The 23,834-nt window shown below is 38.9% G+C and overlaps 1 protein-coding gene across 5 annotated transcripts in view; it reads left to right on the plus strand.

Annotated features, from left to right (window-relative positions):
* The first annotated feature begins 2,035 nt into the window (after window positions 1-2,035).
* Window positions 2,036-23,834, plus strand: part of dctn1a (dynactin 1a) — a 34,856-nt gene continuing 13,057 nt past the window's right edge. The window contains exons 1-14 of one of the 5 annotated variants that reach the window (XM_079866225.1): window positions 2,052-2,228; window positions 5,556-5,807; window positions 7,394-7,475; window positions 7,570-7,601; window positions 9,250-9,267; window positions 10,238-10,261; window positions 12,864-13,016; window positions 13,583-13,780; window positions 14,263-14,467; window positions 18,745-18,983; window positions 19,806-19,910; window positions 20,194-20,385; window positions 22,010-22,123; window positions 23,617-23,769. In XM_079866225.1, coding sequence (XP_079722351.1) covers window positions 5,580-5,807; window positions 7,394-7,475; window positions 7,570-7,601; window positions 9,250-9,267; window positions 10,238-10,261; window positions 12,864-13,016; window positions 13,583-13,780; window positions 14,263-14,467; window positions 18,745-18,983; window positions 19,806-19,910; window positions 20,194-20,385; window positions 22,010-22,123; window positions 23,617-23,769 — 1,743 coding nt within the window. In that variant the 5' untranslated portion in view covers window positions 2,052-2,228; window positions 5,556-5,579. Of the gene's footprint in view, window positions 2,229-4,450; window positions 4,531-5,555; window positions 5,808-7,393; window positions 7,476-7,569; window positions 7,602-9,249; window positions 9,268-10,237; window positions 10,262-12,863; window positions 13,017-13,582; window positions 13,781-14,262; window positions 14,468-18,744; window positions 18,984-19,805; window positions 19,911-20,193; window positions 20,386-22,009; window positions 22,124-23,616; window positions 23,770-23,834 lie in introns of those variants that run through there. The other 4 variants (XM_079866222.1, XM_079866223.1, XM_079866226.1 and 1 more) reach the window with 4 other exon arrangements.

A 23,834-nucleotide genomic window follows, 5' to 3' on the forward strand; every position in this document is an offset into this window, starting at 1 on the left:
TAATATTTTAACCCCTTCAGACCTGAAATATGTTTAAAGTTTCTGAAAAATATAAAAGTACATTTTCACAGCTCATGAGGCTTCTATAAATGAGACCAAATTAAAAAAATAAAAAAAATGTTTGGCTTTAATTGTAATTTTTTTTTGTCCATTTCAATGGACGTCAGGTCAAAACAGGTGTACTTCACAAAAATGTACCAACATAAAATTAAATAATAAACATAAAAATTGTTGGTATATACTTAAAGCATTTTCTCAAGGTCAAAAACGTTTCAACAGTATACCATTTAAACTTTAATTTTGAGGTTTTTGTTTTACAGATTGCACATTGTTTGTAACAAACTAAATATCTTAGAATCAATCGATATGGTCATGTTAGAGTCATTTTCTTTGTGCATCTTTATTTTTTTAGATCAAAAACTTGAACATTACAACATTTCAACTTTAATTGTAAGGTTTTTGCTTTATAGATCGCACATTTGTTTATTCATAACAAAATAAACCTAGGAATCAATCAATGCATTCACGTTACAGTAATTTCCTGTGTGCATCTTTGAAACAATTTCTCTGTAAACGATTTTCTTGTATTTTTACAGTACATTACTGGCAGCACGGTTGCCAGCAAGTTACTGTATTTCGATTTCCAGTAACTGTAATGTAATTCACTTTACAGTACACAAGATCAGTACTGTAAACTACCAAATAGTACTTTACTGTATTTTTACTGTATTTCGTAATTTGGTCTGCTTTTGCTGTAATTAATTATACGGTATTGTACTGTAAAATGATACATTACTGCTAAATATTATTATAATTTTCAAAATAATTAGTAATGACGATAATATTATATTATAATAACATAATATGTAGCTATTAGGAAAACATAGGCTATAGTAGGAAAAAATACTATGGAAGTCAATGGCTACTGTCAACTGTTACCGACATTTTTTAAAATACCTTCTTTTGTGTTCAGCAGAATAGAGAAACTCATACAGATCTGGAACAACATGAGGATGAGTAAGTGATGACAAATATAATTTTTGGGTGTGCTATACCTATAAAGGGATCGTTCACCCCAAAATTAAAATTAGCCCATGATTTACTCACCCTCAAGCCATCAGGTGTATATGACATTCTTCTTTCAGACGAACACAATCGAAGTTATATTAAAAAATATCCTGGCTTCCAAGCATTATAATGGCAGTGAATGGTTGTTTCTGTTTTTAAAGTCTATAAAAGTGCATCTATCCATCATAAAAGTGCATCCATCCATGATAAAAGTGCTCCACACAGCTCTGGGGGGTAAATAAAGGCCTTCTCAAGTGAAGCGTTGCATTTGTGTAAGAAAAATATTCATATTCAAGTTACGCTTTAGATTTAAGTCAAATACGTATGTTCGTTTGGCCGGGAGGTAGTCATTTTACTTTATAATGTTTTAAGTTCAAGCTATATGTTCAAGCACTTCAAGAACTATATATTCTGCATATGAAAAAGTTTAAAAAATGTATCGGTACTGTGATGTAGATTTTTTATATAAGAAATTGCAATCAGCATTACTGGACTTCAGTTACTGGAATGTGATTTTGAACCCACTGTCCATTCTAATGGACAGACACATTTGAAAAAATTTAAAATGTGCAATTCTACAATCGATTTTTAACTTTAATTAATAAGTTCAATCTTTATATTTTACATACAAACTATGAAATACCGGTAAACATATCAAAAAAATAAAATAAAAACATAGAAAATGTTGCTTGCTTCTGTGTTTGGAGTGAAGTGCTGACATGCTTCTCTTCAAAGTAGTGTTTTGTTTAATAATTACTACATGCAGAGCTTTACTGCCATTTGATTGGATGTCAAGCGTCCAATCTAATGGACTGCAGGCTTTATAAAGTATTTAATTAAACTAGGTGAAATGCTCCAGAAGTTTAAAAAAAGGGGGATGACATGTGATGTCCATTGTAATGGACGCAGGGTCCGAAAGGGTTAAGTTAAGATTCGCAACGTGGCCAGAGGGCAGAGTGGTCAGACCAATCAGCGGCGTCGCTGAGCACCACGTGATTCAATCAGGAAGTGACCGCATCATCCGCGAGTGCCTGTCCCCATTCTAGTGTCCGGTGACCGCTGCTTTCATTGTCAAAGACCGCTTTAAACATCAAAACATTAAAAAAAACGGGATTTCTTTCGTTTTGAGAAGCTGTCAATCATAGAGCTCTCGTCTTCAGGTAAGCTCGTGGTTTTACTGCTCGTTTCCCTGACAACAGAGGAAACATCTCGCGCGAGAGCGAGCCTGCCTGAAATAATCGACAAAAGTGATCAGAAAAACATCAATACATGAACACATTCGCACACAAACTTAGACTTAAACGCGTGTAATGCGTTTCCACTGAACACTATCGACTGAGCGACAAAACGTGATGTTTTCTTCAAACCGGACCGGTTAGCATCACAGCTAATGCTAAATAACAACCCACTGACAGTCGGGTGTTGCTGACGAGCATGTGTTAGTCTGCTAAACACTTCGAGTTTAGCTCAGATGCAGCATCTGATGTTCTGACACACTGGAGAAGCTTTCCAAGCGAAGAGTCCTACAGTATTGCATTACTTCTGTGCTCGAGTCTTACATATACTGATCCCACATCTCGATTAGTGCAGTATTACTGTAATTCTGCCATTCAGAACCGGTCAGAAGTTTGCAAACATGACTATTTATAATGTTTCTGGAAGAGTCTTTTCTGCTCAGCAAGGCTGCATTTATTAGATACAGTAAAAACAGGGAAATACTATTGTAATGTAAAACAGCTGTTTTCTGAATATATACAGTACAGGCCAAAAGTTTGGACACATTACTATTTTTAATGTTTTTGAAAGAAGTTTCTTCTGCTCATCAAGCCTGCATTTATTTGATCAAAAATACAGAAAAAATGTAATATTGTGATATATTATTACAATTTAAAATAATTGGTTTTCAATTTATTATACTTTAAATTATCATTTATTTCGGTGATGCAAAGCTGAATTTTCAGGATCATTACTCCAGTCTTCAGTGTCACATGTGACATCCAGTCAATCACATGATCCTTTAGAAATCATTCTAATATTCTGATTTATTATGAGTGTTGGAAACAGTTCTGCTGCCTAATATATTTGATGAATAAAAGGTTAAAAAGAACTGCATTTATTCAAAATAAAAATTATTTTTTTTAATATAAATCTTCTTTATTATCACTTTTTAGCAATTTAACACATCCTTGCTGAATAAAATTATTGATTTATTTAAAAAAAAATAAAGAAAAAAATTACTGACCCCAAATTACTGACCAGTAGTGTATATTGTTGTTATAAAAGATTTCTATCTTGAAAACATTTGCTTCTTTTTTTTCTTTTCTTTTTTCTTTTTCTTTTTTTTATTCATCAAAGTATCCTAAAAAAGTATCACAGGTTATGAAAAAATATTAAGCAGCAGAACTGTTTCCAACTTTGATAATGAATCATCATATTAGAGTGATTTCTAAAGGATCATGTGATAGACTGGAGTAATGATCCTGAAAATTCAGCTTTGCATCACAGAAATAAATGATAATTTAAAGTATAATAAATTGAAAACCAATTATTTTAAATGGTAATAATCACAATATTACATTTTTTTTTTGTATTTTTGATCAAATAAATGCAGGCTTGATGAGCAGAAGAAACTTCTTTCAAAAACATTAAAAATAGTAATGTGTCCAAACTTTTGGCCTCTACTGTATATATAAAACATAAACATTTATGATTATTATACATTTATTTTTCAGGATATTTTTGATGAGTAAAAAGTTCAAAAGAACAGCATTTATTCAAAATAGAGATCTTTTCCAACAATATAAATGTTTACCATCACTTTTTATCAGTTGAACATTCTTGCTGAATAAAAGTATTTATTTCTTTTAAAAAAGAAAGAAAGAATAAAAACTGACCCCAGACTTTTGAACGGCATATTGTTACAAAAGATTTCTATTTTAAATAAATGCTGTTCTTCTTTTTCTTCACAGTATCTCAGATCCCAACAAATGTGAAGCAGCACGACTGTTTCTAACACTGATAATAATCATAAATGTCTCTCGATCATCAGATCCTCATATTAGAGAGATTTCTGGAGGATCATGTGACACTGAAGACTGGAGTAATGATGCTGAACATCACAGGAATAAATTACACTTTACTGTATATTCACATAGAAAACAGCTGATTTACATTATAATAATATTTCACTGTTTTACAGTATTTCTGATCTAATAAGCGCATCAGAAGAGACTCTTTCAGGCACATTAGAGATGTCAATGTCTTTCGCCCAGAACTGTGTGATGTTTACACACTGCAGATGTGGTTGAGATTGCAGATCATTCCCATCATGCTCTTGCCGCTGGCGTTTGCCTGGTCATGTGACCGGTGCGCTCAGTAGTCGACACTCAGTGCTCGGATGCAAAGCCCAGAGAGATGACATTAAACATGTCGGCGGCCAGGAGGAACTCGTGCGCTCCTCGCGTGAGTAAACGCGCTTCGTTAATCAGTCGTGGTCAGAACTGATCGCATTTACCTTTTAATTCTATATTTTTATCTTGTTATTATCTGGTCACTTCTGTGATCTTTGCTTCTGTTTAATACTCGTGTCTGTATGTGCGTATGAAGAGTTCAGATGCAAAAGTGCCGTCTGAAATTTTCTTCTAGAATGATCATTTTTATCAAGCTCGTATATTTAAGTTCAATAATTTCACTTAAATGACAATTAATAGGTAATTTTCATTGCCATTTAAGTGAATTTACTGAACTTAAATATACGAGCTTGATAAAAATGATCATTCTAGAAGATAATGTCAGACGGCACTTTTGCATCTGAACTCTTCATATGTATATATATGGATATATCTGTATAGTAATTATAAATGGATCTCACCGTCCGATGCAGATGTTGATGCAGATGTTGATGCAGATGTTGATTGCTGATTGTTGAGTTTGAGCGGTTGGTCTCAGGAAAGGGTCTCGATCCAGTGAATGGTCAGTCGTTGAATCCTCCTCCCGTCGCTCCTGTTGTCCCGTCGCTCAGGTTTGCAGGACGGAGTGTGTGTGTGTGTGTTTGCGAGGCATCATGTGATGTGGAGCCGCAGGATTCTGTGCCGTAGCGAGTGTCTCTCGTCGTCTTCTCAACAGAGATCTGATTGTGTCCAGAAGCACATGATGTTCGTGCGGCTTCATCTCCAGAAGCGTCTGACGCTCTACAGCCGAGAGCAGCTCTGAGGCCGGCGAGAGGGAATAACAACGTTACTAATGGAAATTAGTCAAGTCAACCTTTATTTTTATAGCACGTTTAAAAACAGAAGTTGACCCACAGTGCTTTACAGATCAAGCAAGAATAAACACATTTAAATACAACATCATACATTCTAGCAGCTTCAAAAACCCAGTTCAAAAGCCAGAGAAAACAGATGTTTTTAAAGAAGACTTAAAACTGGCTAGCGATGAAGAGGACCTCACATGGAAAGGTGTGTGTGTGTGTGTGTGTGTGTGTGCAGCTGTCCAGCGCTGTGATCAGCAGGATGAGTGCGGACGGAGGCGGCCGGCCGGTGAAGGTGGGCTCTCAGGTGGAGGTCATCGGGAAAGGCCAGCGCGGGACCGTGGCGTATATCGGCGCCACCCTGTTCGCCTCGGGGAAGTGGGTCGGCGTGATCCTGGACGAGCCCAAGGGGAAGAACGACGGCACGGTGCAGGGGAAACGCTACTTCACCTGCGAGGAGAATCATGGGATATTCGTCAGACAGTCTCAGGTGAGAGTCACTGAAGTGGGGGATCGGTTCAATTTTAACATTTAGATTCTTATCGATTCCTAATTTCTATTCCAATGAGGTAAAACTACAAACGTAGATATCATTCACATTTAGTCCTATTGTAAACATGTAATTGTAGATGAGTATCATGAACAGAAATCCACAGGCTAAAGAACACTTACACGAGGAGCGTCTGCCTGAGGCTTATAAACACCATAGAAGAACAACTAGCCCAACTCATATAAACTTCAAGCTTTATTAAAGAAGTAAACACTCAGTAATCAAAAAAGAACAAATAAAAACACAACAAATAGATACAACTGAACAAAGATACGATTCAAATAACAGAGTTTTAAGACTTTCAGGTTCAGAAACTGTAATTAGTTGTAAAATAACACTGGACTTTATGAATAAAACATACATTACACTAGGGGTGTGACGGTTAGTATATAACCGTGAGACCGACTGTTATAGTTGAACACCGTCATTAGATCTCTATAACCGCCAAAACCGTGTTATTAAAATATTTTTTACAAACATTTTTTTATCATAGAGAATGCTTAAATACTAATTAAAAACAATTGTTAACAGTCTGTTTCATTAATGGTCTACGTCGTTTCCAACTGTATTTGATTCTTTGCCAAGTACCAAAGCAAGTTTTGTTTTGTAAATCATCAGACATGATTTTTACCACTTCATTAAGTTTTTCTTTGTAGAAAGCCTTTCTTTAAAGTGAATTTCGTTTTGTACAAATTGTATCTTAATTTTAATAAATGTTTCATCAACCAATTGCATGTATTTAATAAATAATATATATAATATATAATAACCGGCGCCGGTGCGCCGCGTTCACTTGCATTGCATTGCATTGTGAACTAGAGCGCATCTCATGGTAAATGAATGAAACTCAGCGTAGGCCTATGCCTCATACATTAAGCATTAAATATCTTTGCTGCATCCTTTCTAGAACAGACAAGGGCTTTCTTGCGGCTCGCATCAGCAGAGCATTGCATCGTCCATAGACCGCAAAACAATCACACGGGCGGGTGCGTCTTTGAAATTTGGTCAAAAAACGTTGGTGCGGATGATGAGTGCGGTTGTGGATGAACTAATACCCCGTCCACGTATCTCTATCGATAACATTGAACACTACACAAATATTATTATTATTTTTTCATTTAGGCGATCAAGTAGCTAATCAGTGTCTGCTCGTTTATTCAAACTAAGTTGTCCTATAACAGACGAACGTCCAACCCGTGGCGGCGGTTATGTTACGAACCGTCACATTTGACTCACTTCATAACCGTCATCACCAATTCTGAAACCGGCACACCCCTACATTACACATATAGTTACAAAAGTTATTCAGTGAAGAACGAGTGAATTTTCTCTGTCTTGTGTTGTTTGATTAGTGTATTTCTTTATATATTATAGTGCTATATGAAGTCATATTGAAATGCTCACAAAGGAATCGATAAGATGAATCGAATGTTTTATTTTATAACCAGTATCCGCTTCCTGACCTCAGGTGTCTGATCCTCAACCCCAGATGTGTAAACATGAAACATCTGTCTCTTCTTCTGCAGATCCAGCTGATGGATGAAGGAGGGAGCTCTGCCACGTCTCCAGACACCCCCGACTCCAGCGGACCCAAACTGCCCAGGAGAGGTGAGACATGACCTCACTTCCTGCTGGAGGAAGTGATGCGTGTTCCTGAACCAGAACACATGATGATTGTGTGCTTTTCTCTGCTATATTACAGAAGTCCAGGAGACTCCCAAAGCTGTTAAGCAGGTATGATTCATCAGCTATTATAGTTTTATTTCTATTTTTGAATTGGCTTTTAGTTTTTTTCTTACATCTTTTTTGTAATTTTGTTATTATTTAGGTTTATTTTATTTTAGATTAGATTAGTCATTTTAGTGCTTCAACTTAAACTAAAATAAGTTTTTCATTTAACACAATATGTTTAATTTAATTTAAAATATTCATAATCATTTATTTTAGCTTGATTTTAAAAAACAGTTTGTGTCCAAATGTTTTGTAGATAGTGATGATAACTGTGGTGTGAGTGTGTGCCGGCTCTCCTCTCCTGGATTCTGCTCATCGGCCACACACAATATTTAGAAATGTGTGAAAATGAGAATAAGGAACTTGAAATGCTTTTCGTTCTGAGTTTGTGTGGATCATTATATCCACATTATTCCTACGGCCCATGATGCTTTGCGTGAATTATGGGTGTAACTTCCGTTAAGCTGTAAACTATCAGTGAAACGCTCGCTCTGTGAACACAATACGTTGAAGTGTCAGAATGATGACATTAATCTACTCACCCTTCAACCATCCAACATTAAAAGGAAATTTAAAAGTGTAAAGCATCACCAGGGCATTTCAACAGACCAAATAACCCCAAAAGCGCGAGTCTTTGGTTAGATATCACTGTAGTAATATATATATATATATATATATATCTGTATTATGTAACTTATGTTGCCGTAATCAAACATGTTCATTAACTTCAGCATTACGTGACACTATTTCAAAGTGATTTCCGTCATTTTGACTGATAATAAATTGCATTTACCTGTGAAAACATATAAAGAGGCGAGAGGATTTGAGGAGAACAGCGAGAGATTCTTCATATTCCAGTGAATTATTAATGGAATATATTGTAAATTAAATTCGGGAGAATAGACCACAAATGTGCAGGATGTGTCGTCCTTTTTCATACTTTTACAGCGGATTGCAACGGGAACAAATAAAACGATCGTGAGGAAAAGAGAGCAGCGACTGAAGAGCTCTTGCCGTAGATACTCTCGTTATAACGTCACGTTATTATACCCAGTCTAACGCTATTCTCATGATGTCAGAAAATAAATCATGAAGGAATATTGACAGCGCCAAACTGACGGATCAGCTTTATTTCTAGGGCAACTTTATGGTTTGAAATGATTCGTTTCAGTCTTGTTCCCCAAACCGGAAGTGCCGCCCATAATTCGCCACGCAGCGAGGTCAGGAATGAGGAGGATAAGACCAGATAAGACGAGCAAATGAAGCTGTTTGTTCATTCCAATGCACTCTTTGTGTGTGTGTTTGTTTGTATGTGTGTGTCTGTCTGTGTGTGTGTGTGTGTGTGTGTGTGTGTGTGTGTGTGTGTGTGTGTGTGTGTGTGTGTGTGTGTGTGTGTGTGTGTTTGTGTGTGTGTGTGTGTGTGTGTGTGTGTGTGTGCGTGCGTGCGTGCGTGTGTGTGTCTGTGTGTGTGTCTGTGTGTGTGTCTGTGTGTCTGTGTCTGTGTGTCTGTGTCTGTGTCTGTGTGTCTGTGTCTGTGTGTCTGTGTGTCTGTGTGTCTGTGTGTGTGTGTCTGTGTGTGTCTGTGTGTGTGTGTGTGTGTGTGTGTGTGTGTGTGTGTGTGTGTGTGTGTGTATGCTAACATGATGAAAAGACTCCGACAGCTAAGAAGGTAGTACATCAGGACTGTGTGCTTCAACATTTCACTCTGTTCACAGTCACTCTTTATTTCAAGCCTTTTGGTTATTTTCCACTGACTGGTTTTGGTGTGTGTTGTGGTGGTTTTGTGTTCTGCGGAGTAAAACTGCAGTCTCCACACCGACGCCTCACTGACACACTCGCGCACCCGATGCTGGCATGATCTCACGCATATCGCATGTCATCTTACTGGATGTTTCCCATGTCACCAGTCTCACACACGCCTGCCCTTCAGATGAACTCAACATGCGGAGAACACACACACTCTGGGCCGCACCAGCACAGACTCATCTCATAGTGGAGGTGACCAAACCTGAACCTGTCAATCACGGCGCCGGCATAGCTCTGGTGCAGTGAGGCCTGGTGTAGGCGCTCTTTACAATAAGATCAGTCAACATCAGCTAACAATGAAAGATACTTCTAAGCTTTTAATAATCTCAGCTAATGTTAAATCTAACATGTACTAATACAATATTAAAATCAAAAGTTGTCTTTGATAATATTATGATGGGCTTGAACAGTTGTATATTAACAAACAAGTACAAAGATTAACACAATCAGTTGTATTGCTCATTGTTAGTAATGCGAGTAATGTTACAGACTGGGATCTTATTGTAATGGGACCTTTTTTCTTTAATTAGAGCAACGATTATTTCAATTTGAACTTATAAGAGACCTAATAGACAAATAAAACACTTATAATCATCATTGCACACACAGTATATAGTGAATAATCAGTGTTTTAAAGGGTCCTCATGTTGAAGTTCATTGCTGTGTGTTTTGTGGTTGTGGTATGATGTTGATTAATTTCATGTTATAATCTCTTTCCTGCTCAACTTCTCTTTGCAATCCCTTCAACTTTTCCCTGTTCTTCCCGTCTCTGTATTTCCCTGTGTGTGTGTGTGTGTGTGTGTGTGTGTGTGTGTTTTCTGCTCCTCCCTCAGCCTCCTATGCGCCGTAGTACCAAGGTGAGCCTGAACACCGCAGCAAAGCATTCTGGGAAATGTCTGGTCTGATGAAGGGCTTTGTTCGGAATGGAACACTATTTTTACAGAATGAGATTCACGAATTAAACACGTAACCTGAATTAAAGTACTGGCATGCTATTGTTATAGACGTTGTGATTGGCTGGTGAGTTTCTCCCTCATGACTGATGTTCTGTTTTGACACTAGTCTGCTGCTGTTTAACACTTTACACCATTTACATCAGTAATATTATCCTTATCTGACTGTCAGATGAGAACACAACTTGAGCTTGGCCAAATACCGTCACAATTTAACAAGTTTATTACTGCAAACTTCAACTAAAACACGCATATATGGCTTTACAAGCTTTTTTCTGTTTTTATTGGCAAATTTTGCAACATCAATACTGTTTTTGAATTGAGCTGAACTGAGTTAATGTCATAATTCATTAATTTGGCAACATTAACACTAGCGCTGGGAATCTATGCAGATACACACCCCAAAAAGCAATAAATTGATAATATAGTTGTTGTTTTTTTACCCATGTATCCTTGTATTATAATAAAGGCTCACAATGATAAACTTGAGTTTTTTTAAAAGCGATGAATCAAAAAATCGATTTGTTAGTTGCTCGGCCCTAATGAACCCTGCTGATTTCTGTGAAGCTGGTTTTGAAGCGATCTGTATCTGTAGATATGAGTGTGATTAGGTGATCCGAGGTGGTCCTGGTGTGTTTATTTTAACGAGTGTTTGTGTGATGAGCGTAAGGTTAATGTGAGCCGTTGTGTATTGTGCGTGACAGTGGATCGCCCCGGGCCGTCTGTCCAGCTCCAGCTCTCTGCCCTCTCTCATTATGGTATGTGCCCGATCACAGAGCACTAGCACACCGTCACCGGCCCAGTTCACAGCTAGGGTTATCAATACCAGAACCCAGTCAGGAGGAGTGACTTTTGCTGAAGCGTCCGGTCAAATCAAGGCCCCAGAACAGCTTTTCCACTTGTGTAGTTGAGAAGTTTTGACTGTTTATTCACAATTTGTTTAAAGTTATCATGAAAGGGAAGTTGTGCTGGTCTTTTCTCCTCTATTGTTCTGTATATCCGAGTGAAACGCTTCTGGAAGAAGAACAGATGTGGGCGGGGCTTGATTGTGTCTGTGGGGAATTGATTGGATGGTTGTGGTTTGCTATTGGCTGATCTCATGTGAGTGACAGGTTGCCCCGCCCACATCATCAGAGAAGACGAAGTTATTGATTCAACATTATTAAACCAATAATGATGTGCACTGATAAATCATTTAGAATAAAAACTGTAATATTCCATTAAAAAAAAAAAAAAAAGATCAATTTTGATTGCATGGTGACTTTGTGTGGATGTTTAATTGTGATTATGAACTTTGTAAATGTGAAAACTTATTGTAGCTTTGTATTTATAATAGTATGCAATGCCAAAGTATCCTCTCAGTGTGAGTGAAGTCTGTGCTTTACATCAAGGGCCGCAATGGAAACAAGTTTTTAACTCTAGTGCGTTATTATTGACGATTAGTGTATTTCACTACTTTCTTTGTCTAATAAATCAAACCAAATCAAAGGGGGAATTCACCCCTTACAAGATGGACTTTTAATAAAACTTGGATGTCTGTTCACTAGAAATAAATCCTGTCAATCCCGACTGTCCATGGGCGAAAATGACCAAATGCAGAACTTCGATCTGTAGTTTGAACTAGTGATGGGACAAAACTTTGAATTAATTGAACCAATTGATTCGCAAAATGATTTACAGTTTCAAAATGCTCAAAACGCCAAACACTGGTCAGAACGGTGTAAAACACCTTTTACAAAGTTATTGCCAATGTTTATTGAAGGTATGCCTAAGGTTTCGAAGCTTCGCAAAGCAGTGTTTCGAAAGCGCCCGGCACTAGTTTTGACAACGATCCCCGCTCTGTAAAAATGATGCAAAATGACACATTTGAGTCCATCCGTTGGACTTTTGCACATAAACTGTGAGGTCTGGATGCAGGTTACACTCAGAAAGAGTAAACCTTGTTTGTTTTTTAATATACTACTGGCATGGTAACAATCCAAAAGCGTGTAGTAAAAATAGGTGAACTTGTCCTTAGAGCAGAAGCTTTCGGATCAAAGTTCATGAGCAACAAACTCAGTCAAGCTTGCCAAAACTTGTGCGTTAGGATGTGAACTGGGCCAGTGACATCACTGCACTGGGGTCAGGTGATCACTGCGTGTGGGGTCAGAGGTCACGGGTGCGGCTGATGAAGATAACTCAGTGTGTGTGTTTATTGAAGATATAGTCTAATAAATGCAATTCTCAAATGATCTAATAGCATTGAATATGAAGTGTCTGTATAGTGTGTGTTGTTCTATGAAATTGTTTTGTTTGTTTTATGGAGAGCTTGATTAGTCAGTCCACAAAGAGGCTTCAACTCTTTATTATATATATATGTAGAGACCATTGAATGGTTTTGAGACTGTTAGGATGTGAACTAAGCCAGTGACATCACTGCACTGGGGTCAGGTGATCACTGCGTGTGGGGTCAGAGGTCACGGGTGCGGTTTATGTAAGATAACTCAGTGTGTGTGTTCTTCCTCAGACCGGTCGTCCTTCTGTTGGAGGTTCATCACTTTCTGAATCTGTGTTAGTGGAGAATGAGTCCTCATCCTCTTCCCAGAAGGCACTGGGAGCTCCTGTCGTCCCACAGCCAAGCCCCGCCCCCAGTGGCCCGCCTCCTGCAACCCCTAGCAAGGTGAGCGACTTCTGACCTTTGACCTTTGCATTCTACGTCATATTGGCTTGAATGTACTCATTTTGGTTTACTTTTGGTCCACTATTGCATTATTTCAGTAATGAGCCTCTGAAAGCCATGTTGTCTGTTGTCTAAATGTCATTTGTTAACACACAAGTATTCATTACTTCAATGAGCTCATTGTTTCTGCATTAAATTATTACATTGTTTGAATTAATACATTTTCAGCTAACTGTGATTTTGTATTTGTACATTTCTGAAATACATAACTCAGTTTCCTCTGATAACAGATCACTGTAATCTGTAATGTGGACTCATGCATTTTCTGTAAAGCTGCTTTGAAACGATGTGTATTGTGAAAAGCGCTATACAAATAAATGTGAATTGAATTCAAACAGTAGAGCATTGGCGCTTGCAACTCTGAGGTTATGGGTTCGATTCCCAGGGAAAGCAAGAACTGATAATGCAAATGTGTACCTTGAAATGCAATGTAAGTCGCTTGGATTAATGCGTCTGCCAAATGCATAAATGTAAATTTGAATTGAATTGAATCTGTGTGTGTGCAGGAGGAGGAGAGTCTCCGAGCTCAAGTCAGGGATCTGGAGGAGAAGCTGGAGACGCTGCGGATGAAGCGCTCGGAGGATAAAGCCAAGCTGAAGGAGATGGAGAAGCACAAGATCCAGCTGGAGCAGCTGCAGGAGTGGAGGAGCAAGATGCAGGAGCAGCAGAACGAGCTGCAGAGACAGCTGAAGGAGGCCAAGAAGGTGCTCACTCACTCACACACTCACTCACACTCACACACACACACTCACTTACACACACTCACTCACACACTCATTCTCACACACACACACACACACTCACTCACACACTCACTCACACTCACACACACACTCACTTACACTCACTCACTCACACACTCACTCACACTCACACACACACACTCACTTACACACACTCACTCACACACTCATTCTCACACTCCCTCACACACACACTCACTCACACTCACACACACACACTCACTTACACACACTCACTCACACACTCATTCTCACACTCCCTCACACACTCACTCACTCACACTCACTCACTCACTCACTCACTCACTCAGTGTATATCTGAGAGTAACTCCTCTGTAATAGAGTGGTGTGTGTGTGTGTGTGTGTGTGTGTGTGTGTGTGTGTGTGTGTGTGTGTGTGTGTGTGTGTATCTATCTGAGCGTAACCATGTCCATTGTCTGTAGGAGGCGCGTGAGGCTCTGGAGGCTAAGGACCGCTACATGGAGGAGATGGCGGACACCGCGGACGCTATCGAGATGGCCACGCTGGACAAGGAGATGGCGGAGGAGCGGGCCGAGTCCCTGCAGCAGGAGCTGGAGAGCCTGAAGGAGAAGCTGGAGGAGCTCACCATGGACCTGGAGATCCTCAAGCACGAGATACAGGAGAAGGGTACGCACTGGGGCTGGGAATCGAATACTTGAGGTCAGGAATCAGATACTTGAGGTCAGGAATTAGATACTTGAGGGCAGGAATCAGATACTTGGGGTCAGGAATCAGATACTTGAGGTCAGGAATCAGATACTTGAGGTCAGGAATTAGATACTTGAGGTCAGGAATCAGATACTTGAGGGCAGGAATTAGATACTTGAGGTCAGGAATCAGATACTTGAGGTCAGGAATCAGATACTTGAGGTCAGGAATTAGATACTTGAGGTCAGGAATCAGATACTTGAGGTCAGGAATTAGATACTTGAGGTCAGGAATCAGATACTTGAGGGCAGGAATTAGATACTTGAGGTCAGGAATCAGATACTTGAGGTCAGGAATTAGATACTTGAGGTCAGGAATCAGATACTTGAGGTCAGGAATCAGATACTTGAGGTCAGGAATCAGATACTTGAGGTCAGGAATCAGATACTTGAGGGCAGGAATCAGATACTTGAGGTCAGGAATTAGATACTTGAGGTCAGGAATCAGATACTTGAGGGCAGGAATCAGATACTTGAGGTCAGGAATCAGATACTTGAGGTCAGGAATCAGATACTTGAGGTCAGGAATCAGATACTTGAGGGCAGGAATCAGATACTTGAGGTCAGGAATCAGATACTTGAGGTCAGGAATCAGATACTTGAGGGCAGGAATTAGATACTTGAGGTCAGGAATCAGATACTTGAGGTCAGGAATTAGATACTTGAGGTCAGGAATCAGATACTTGAGGTCAGGAATTAGATACTTGAGGTCAGGAATCAGATACTTGAGGTCAGGAATCAGATACTTGAGGGCAGGAATTAGATACTTGAGGTCAGGAATCAGATACTTGAGGGCAGGAATTAGATACTTGAGGTCAGGAATCAGATACTTGAGGTCAGGAATTAGATACTTGAGGTCAGGAATCAGATACTTGAGGGCAGGAATTAGATACTTGAGGGCAGGAATCAGATACTTGAGGTCAGGAATTAGATACTTGAGGTCAGGAATCAGATACTTGAGGTCAGGAATTAGATACTTGAGGTCAGGAATCAGATACTTGAGGTCAGGAATCAGATACTTGAGGTCAGGAATTAGATACTTGAGGTCAGGAATCAGATACTTGAGGTCAGGAATCAGATACTTGAGGTCAGGAATTAGATACTTGAGGGCAGGAATTAGATACTTGAGGTCAGGAATCAGATACTTGAGGTCAGGAATCAGATACTTGAGGTCAGGAATCGGAGATTAGGATACTTGAGGTCAGGAATCAGATACTTGAGGTCAGGAATCAGATACTTGAGGTCAGGAATCAGATACTTGAGGTCAGGAATCGGAGATTAGGATACTTGAGGTCAGGAATCAGATACTTGAGGTCAGGAATCAGATACTTGAGGTCAGGAATCAGATACTTGAGGTCAGGAATCAGATACTTGAGGTCAGGAATTAGATACTTGAGGTCAGGAATCAGATACTTGAGGTCAGGAATCAGATACTTGAGGTCAGGAATTAGATACTTGAGGTCAGGAATCAAATACTTGAGGTCAGGAATCGGAGATTAGGATACTTGAGGTCAGGAATCAGATACTTGAGGTCAGGAATCAGATACTTGAGGTCAGGAATCGGAGATTAGGATACTTGAGGTCAGGAATCAGATACTTGAGGTCAGGAATCAGATACTTGAGGTCAGGAATCGGAGATTAGGATACTTGAGGTCAGGAATCAGATACTTGAGGTCAGGAATCAGATACTTGAGGGCAGGAATTAGATACTTGAGGGCAGGAATCAGATACTTGAGGTCAGGAATTAGATACTTGAGGTCAGGAATCGGAGATTAGGATACTTGAGGTCAGGAATCAGATACTTGAGGTCAGGAATCAGATACTTGAGGTCAGGAATCAGATACTTGAGGTCAGGAATCAGATACTTGAGGTCAGGAATTAGATACTTGAGGTCAGGAATCAGATACTTGAGGTCAGGAATCAGATACTTGAGGTCAGGAATTAGATACTTGAGGTCAGGAATCAAATACTTGAGGTCAGGAATCGGAGATTAGGATACTTGAGGTCAGGAATCAGATACTTGAGGTCAGGAATCAGATACTTGAGGTCAGGAATCGGAGATTAGGATACTTGAGGTCAGGAATCAGATACTTGAGGTCAGGAATCAGATACTTGAGGTCAGGAATCGGAGATTAGGATACTTGAGGTCAGGAATCAGATACTTGAGGTCAGGAATCAGATACTTGAGGTCAGGAATCGGAGATTAGGATACTTGAGGTCAGGAATCAGATACTTGAGGTCAGGAATCAGATACTTGAGGGCAGGAATTAGATACTTGAGGTCAGGAATCAGATACTTGAGGTCAGGAATCAGATACTTGAGGTCAGGAATTAGATACTTGAGGTCAGGAATCAAATACTTGAGGTCAGGAATCGGAGATTAGGATACTTGAGGTCAGGAATCAGATACTTGAGGTCAGGAATCAGATACTTGAGGTCAGGAATCGGAGATTAGGATACTTGAGGTCAGGAATCAGATACTTGAGGTCAGGAATCAGATACTTGAGGTCAGGAATCGGAGATTAGGATACTTGAGGTCAGGAATCAGATACTTGAGGTCAGGAATCAGATACTTGAGGTCAGGAATCGGAGATTAGGATACTTGAGGTCAGGAATTAGATACTTGAGGTCAGGAATCAGATACTTGAGGGCAGGAATTAGATACTTGAGGGCAGGAATCAGATACTTGAGGTCAGGAATTAGATACTTGAGGTCAGGAATCAGATACTTGAGGTCAGGAATTAGATACTTGAGGTCAGGAATCAGATACTTGAGGTCAGGAATCAGATACTTGAGGTCAGGAATTAGATACTTGAGGTCAGAAATCAGATACTTGAGGTCAGGAATCAGATACTTGAGGTCAGGAATTAGATACTTGAGGGCAGGAATTAGATACTTGAGGTCAGGAATCAGATACTTGAGGTCAGGAATCAGATACTTGAGGTCAGGAATCGGAGATTAGGATACTTGAGGTCAGGAATCAGATACTTGAGGTCAGGAATCAGATACTTGAGGTCAGGAATCAGATACTTGAGGTCAGGAATCGGAGATTAGGATACTTGAGGTCAGGAATCAGATACTTGAGGTCAGGAATCAGATACTTGAGGTCAGGAATCAGATACTTGAGGTCAGGAATCAGATACTTGAGGTCAGGAATTAGATACTTGAGGTCAGGAATCAGATACTTGAGGTCAGGAATCAGATACTTGAGGTCAGGAATTAGATACTTGAGGTCAGGAATCAAATACTTGAGGTCAGGAATCGGAGATTAGGATACTTGAGGTCAGGAATCAGATACTTGAGGTCAGGAATCAGATACTTGAGGTCAGGAATCGGAGATTAGGATACTTGAGGTCAGGAATCAGATACTTGAGGTCAGGAATCAGATACTTGAGGTCAGGAATCGGAGATTAGGATACTTGAGGTCAGGAATCAGATACTTGAGGTCAGGAATCAGATACTTGAGGTCAGGAATCGGAGATTAGGATACTTGAGGTCAGGAATCAGATACTTGAGGTCAGGAATCAGATACTTGAGGTCAGGAATTGAATACTTGAGGTCAGGAATCGGATACATGAGGTCAGGAATTATTCCTGCCATCTCTATAATAACACTAATCAAACACCAAAAGACAGAGAATAACTGAATAAATTTTGTAATATTTGGAATGTATATTTTATTTATAAAGTGTTATTTTACATTTGATTACTCAAGTTTCTGAACCTGAATACATGAAAATTTTAAAATGTTGTTCAATGATATCTTTGTTCAGTTGTGTCTATTTGTTGCGATTGCTAATTTGTTCTTTTTTAATTACTGAGTGTTTACTTCTTTAATAATGCTTGAAGTTTATATTAGTTCGTCTAGTTGTTTTTCTGTGGTGTTTTTAAACCACAGGCAAACGTTCCTTATGTAAGTGTTTTTTAGCCTGTTGATTTGTGTTCATGATATTCAGCTACAATTAAATGTTTTGCAATGAGAATTAATGTGAATGATATTTAAGTTTTTTTTTAAGTTTTTTTAACCTTATTGGAATCGAAATTAGGAATCGATAAGAATCGGAATCAATAAGCAGAATCGAAATCGGAATCATAAAAATTCAAACGATACCCAACCTGATTAGGAACCGAACGAACACACACACACACACACACACGTGTGCCAGACAGTCATGTGACCTCTGCCTGTGTCTCTTCAGGTTCAGATGGAGCGGCGTCCAGTTATCAGCTCAAGCAGCTGGAGGAGCAGAACGGGCGTCTGAAGGAGGCGCTGGTCAGGATGAGGGATCTGTCCTCCTCAGAGAAGCAGGAGCACCTGAAGCTGCAGAAGCAGATGGAGAAGAAGAACTCCGAGCTGGAGACGCTGAGAGCGCAGAAGGAGAAACTGCAGGAGCAGATGAAGGAGGCTGAGGCCACAGTCGACGAGCTCAAGGAACAGGTCAGAGGAAAACAGGCAGAAGGAATCAGATCCTGTCACATTCACTCCATTGGGGGAAAGTTATCAGCATTTAGATACTAATGAAACCTGATTGTAAGTGTTACTGGTCAAAGACAGACTAATAGACTGGAAAATGAGTCAAAATAAAAATAAAGCCAAAGAATAAATTATAATTCAATTGGTTAGACTTGCTTTTTGATTATTAAAATGTAATCAAACCGGAAATCCAGGAATTTAGGGAAACGCGGAAAACGAGGGAGGGAAAAAATAAAAAAGGGCCCTAAAAATTACATTTTTGTTACATTTGTTACAAAAATGTAAAATTAAATTTGGAGAAATTAAAATGGGGGGGGTGGGGTCTAAAAATTAGGGGGAAACTGATTTTGGGAAAGAATAAAATAGATTTCATAGGGTTAAGGGTAGTTTTGCTTCTTTATTTTTATATTTGCAAGAAAATATGAACAGTTATTTTTTTTAATCTACTTATCGATTCCTAATTTCGATTCCAATAATCTGTTTGTGAATCAGACAAGCACTGAAAACAGTTGAATGGTCTAAACTCATATTGAAATGCTCACAGAGGAATCAAAATTTAAATTTTATAGCAAGTATCCGATTCCCAAACCTAATCTGACTTTTTCTTGCTGAATGAGTTACTGATGTCTGTATTTGCTGGACTTCACTGCTGCAAAACAAACAATCATCTAGAGAACTGGATCAAAGTGCTAATTTGCATTGCTGTGTGTGTGTGTGTGTGTGTGTGTGTGTGTGTGTGTGTGTGTGTGTGTGTGTGTGTGTGTGTGTGTGTGTGTGTGTGTTCAGGTGGACGCTGCTTTAGGAGCCGAGGAGATGGTCGAGACACTGACGGAGAGAAACTTAGACCTGGAAGAGAAAGTGCGAGAGCTGAGAGAGACCGTCAGTGACCTGGTGAGCAGCGTTACTCCACTATCATTCAGATTAAGTTTATATAATATTTTAAAGTACTTTTTTATTTTTATATTATCCATTATATTAACCATTTCTAGACTCTTTTAGTCTACTAAACATTTGTAGCGTCTGCCATCTAGTAATCACAAAAACCTTTGTGATGTGTTACTTTTAATATGAAGCAAAGTCTCAACTTTAAAATTCAATCATTAAATCATCATAATTTATATCGGACAGCAAACGTGTTTATCTATAGCCGTCTTCATTCTCTGTGTTTTCCCAGGAGTCGATAAACGAGATGAACGACGAGCTGCAGGAGAACTCGCGTGAGACGGAGCTGGAGCTGCGGGAACATCTGGATCTGGCCGGAGCTCGAGTGCGAGAGGCGCAGAAGAGAGTCGAGGCGTGCCAGGAGACCGTGGCCGACTATCAGCACACCATCAGCAAATACAGGGAGCTCACCACACACCTGCAGGTCACCTTCAGTTATGCTCTCATAAACACTCAGTCAGTCACAGCGCTTTAACAATATAGATGTTTCACAGCAGCTTTACAGTGATAACAGGAGATTACAGGAACAGAGATTGTTCAGGCTTTACAGCAGATCTAGAATAAAGTTATTGTCCAGCTAAAGTTAGTTTTGATTGATTCACTTCCGTTGTAAAGATCATTAGTTATTAACTTAGCGGCCGCTAACACACACCGCTCTCACAGGAAACCCTCAGTGTGCTCCGGCCGCTCACTCACACAACAACAGTGCCTGGTGTCTGAGAAAGCAAACCCTGAAACAGATTCCAAGGAGCAAGCTTTGAAAAATTTCAACAAAAAACAGAAAAGCACTCCTGTTTGTGTGTATGAGTCTCCTACGACAGGTTTACAGTAGGCCTGCTACGATAGTCGGTGTTGACAGTGTTCAGAAGCAACGTTTGTTACATCACCACCCACCATTGATTTGATTTATTGTAATTTTATAAAATCACTTAGTTCATTTAGAGAACAGACACTATTGAACTGAATGGTGTCTGCTTAATAAACCGTGAGCTGAACGAGAGTCGCAGCACAGATCAGCAGCAGGAGACACGAGAGCGAAGAACTGACTGACAAGATGATGACGGCGGAATATCTGGTGTCAAAGCGAAATGTAAAAGCAACTATACAAGCGAATTTGTCATTGCACTGTTTCGTTGTTGTGTTTTCCTTTAAGAATAATAGGCCATTCAAGCATTCCTGTGTGGACGTGCGCATTTTAGTTTCACTTTCAAATTAGCGCCAATTCGGGGCGGATTGCTTGAATGGTGAGTTCATTAGCCTATTATTCTTAATAACTGTACACAACAAAACAGTGCTGCTCTGCACCATCATGAATGCCTGTGCGGAGGCGGGCATTTTACTTTCACTTTTAAATTAGCGATTTAAAAGCCTCCGCCGGTGATACCGGTATTACCAGTGTTGTCACACGTCGATTAACCAGTGGGAAAATATCCTCACCGTTAAATCCCTAGTTTACATGCATCTACGGTCAAAAACACTCTCATAATAACATTGTTAAAATACAGTTATTATAGTATACATTTAATATATATATATATATATATATATATATAAATATATAAAAAGTTTGTGTTTACATAATATATATGTGTGTATGGTGTATAATTATTTTGTATATATAATTACATATATATGCAAATATATTTAAGTAAAATTAGCATGTATATACTGTATATATATATATATATATATAAATAATTTATATATAAATAACACATTTTTCTTAAATATACATGCATGTGTGTGTAGTTATATATACAAAATTACATAATATATGTGTGTGTACTGTGTATAGTTAACACAAACTTGTATTTTGGATGCGATTAATCATTGCCCAGCACTAATATATATATATATATATATATATATATATATATATATATATATTACATCTGGATCAGTCCTTGTGTATGCTGATTATTTCCCTCCATGTCATTTTCATTTCTCGTCCAGATTTTCCTAGTGTGACTCGTCTGTAGTCAAACTTTGTCATCCCTCATTCTTCCTTGATTCTACATGTGACCATCTTTTCTGGTGTGTGTAAACAGGAGGTGAACCGAGAGTTGACCAATCAGCAGAGCAGCTCAGCGGAGCTCCAGCAGCCGACGGCAGAGCTCTTCGACTTCAAGATCAAGTTTGCAGAGACCAAAGCGTACGCCAAGGTACCGCTAGAACCCTCAAACACCCCGTGATCGGACACTCACAGTGTGTGTGTGTGTGTGTGTGTGTGTGTGTGTGTGTGTGTGTGTGTGTGTTCATTTTGTCAGCTATTTTTACATGTAGTCAATTCAATTCGATTAAATTCAAATGTGCTTTATTGGCATGACAATAATTTCAATGTATTGCCAAAGCATTTCCAATCATCATACATATACATACATGAAATAAATAAGTAGATAAATAAATAAATAAATAATAAAATACAAAGGTAATTAGAACATTTAATCAACATTTCAGAATTCTAAACAATTTAGAATTCAGCGAGTGTCTGTGTGTGTGTGTGTGTGTGTGTGTGTGTGTGTGTGTAAGCGCATTACTGATTAGGCCTCCCTCTTTCTGTGACAGGCATCAGTATATCTAGTAGGATACAGTCTTTTTTTTCACCTAATAAATGTTGAAGTTGTGTTTTATTGTTTCATTTTATGAAGTTAGTGCAAAGTATTTCAATAAAATGACTAAATTACAGTTAGTCTTAGTCCTGTGTCAAATGTACTTTAGTTTTTATCATATTTAGTCAGCCTTGCCCTGTTTTCATTCAGTCAAGGTTTAGTCGACTAGAAGCCTAGTCTAGTTTTAGTCAATGAAAACTTAGTCATATTTTCGTCATGCTGCATAATGGTTAAATTTATAATAGGCTAATAGTCTCGTATAGTCTCATCATGTCTCAGAGAACTCGAATGCTTGGTTTATTTCACCTAATCTAGTTTCCTGATTTTTTTCATACGCTATTTGTCATAAATTAACCCATTCTCTACAAGACATTTCTCTCAAATTTAAACGGTGAAATTTCTTATAATTCCAAATTACATTAATGTTTTTTTTTATTAAAACAACAGCCAAAAAAAAAAAAAAGACTATTTATTGTCACACTGAACTGCGTATGTGCATTTATTAATATGTCGAGATTAATGTTTGGAATTATTACAGAAGGTTTGATCGCAGTTTTAGTCACAGAAACTCAGACTGGCTGAATGACTCTCTTATATGAGCAGAATATCTCTAATGGAGATCGCTGAGCTCCAGCTTACATGCTCATCTGTGTTTTTGATGTGTTTTTGGTGTTTACTTCAGTGTAAAGAGAGCATGACGCATGTTGCCAGATTGCAAATATTAAGTAAAACATTGGGTAGAAAACGTGTCCTTTTAACAGAAAAGCTCTGAGGGAAATCTGGCAACCGCAGTGGCTTGTTAAAAACAGTCTGTAATGCAAAACAAAGACAGGTGTTAGTAATGCTTTTATTTGTTAACTACATTTTAGTCTAGTCTTTTTTTGTCAGCGATGTCGCAATCACAGTTATCGTTTAACGTTGGTGACGTTGGTGTCGTCTCGTTATCATCTCCTCTTGGTCATGGAAGAAAAGGTCATCAATGAATATTTTTCGTCATGATTTCGTTAACGAAATTAACACGTGTGTGTGTGTGTGTGTGTGTGTAGGCCATCGAGATGGAGCTGCGTAAGATGGAGGTGAATCAGGCGAACCGCCAGGTGTCTCTGCTGACGTCGTTCATGCCGGAGTCGTTCCTGAGGCACGGAGGAGATCACGACTGCATTCTGGTGTTGCTCCTGATTCCCAGACTCATCTGCAAGGTGACCGATCCACTCCTTCATGAGCCTCGGAAACAGGCTCTCCGTTTACTCTCCAGCTACTTTAA

Source organism: Squalius cephalus (genome assembly GCF_949319135.1).
Source record: "Squalius cephalus genome assembly, chromosome: 3".
NCBI lineage: Eukaryota > Metazoa > Chordata > Actinopteri > Cypriniformes > Leuciscidae > Squalius > Squalius cephalus.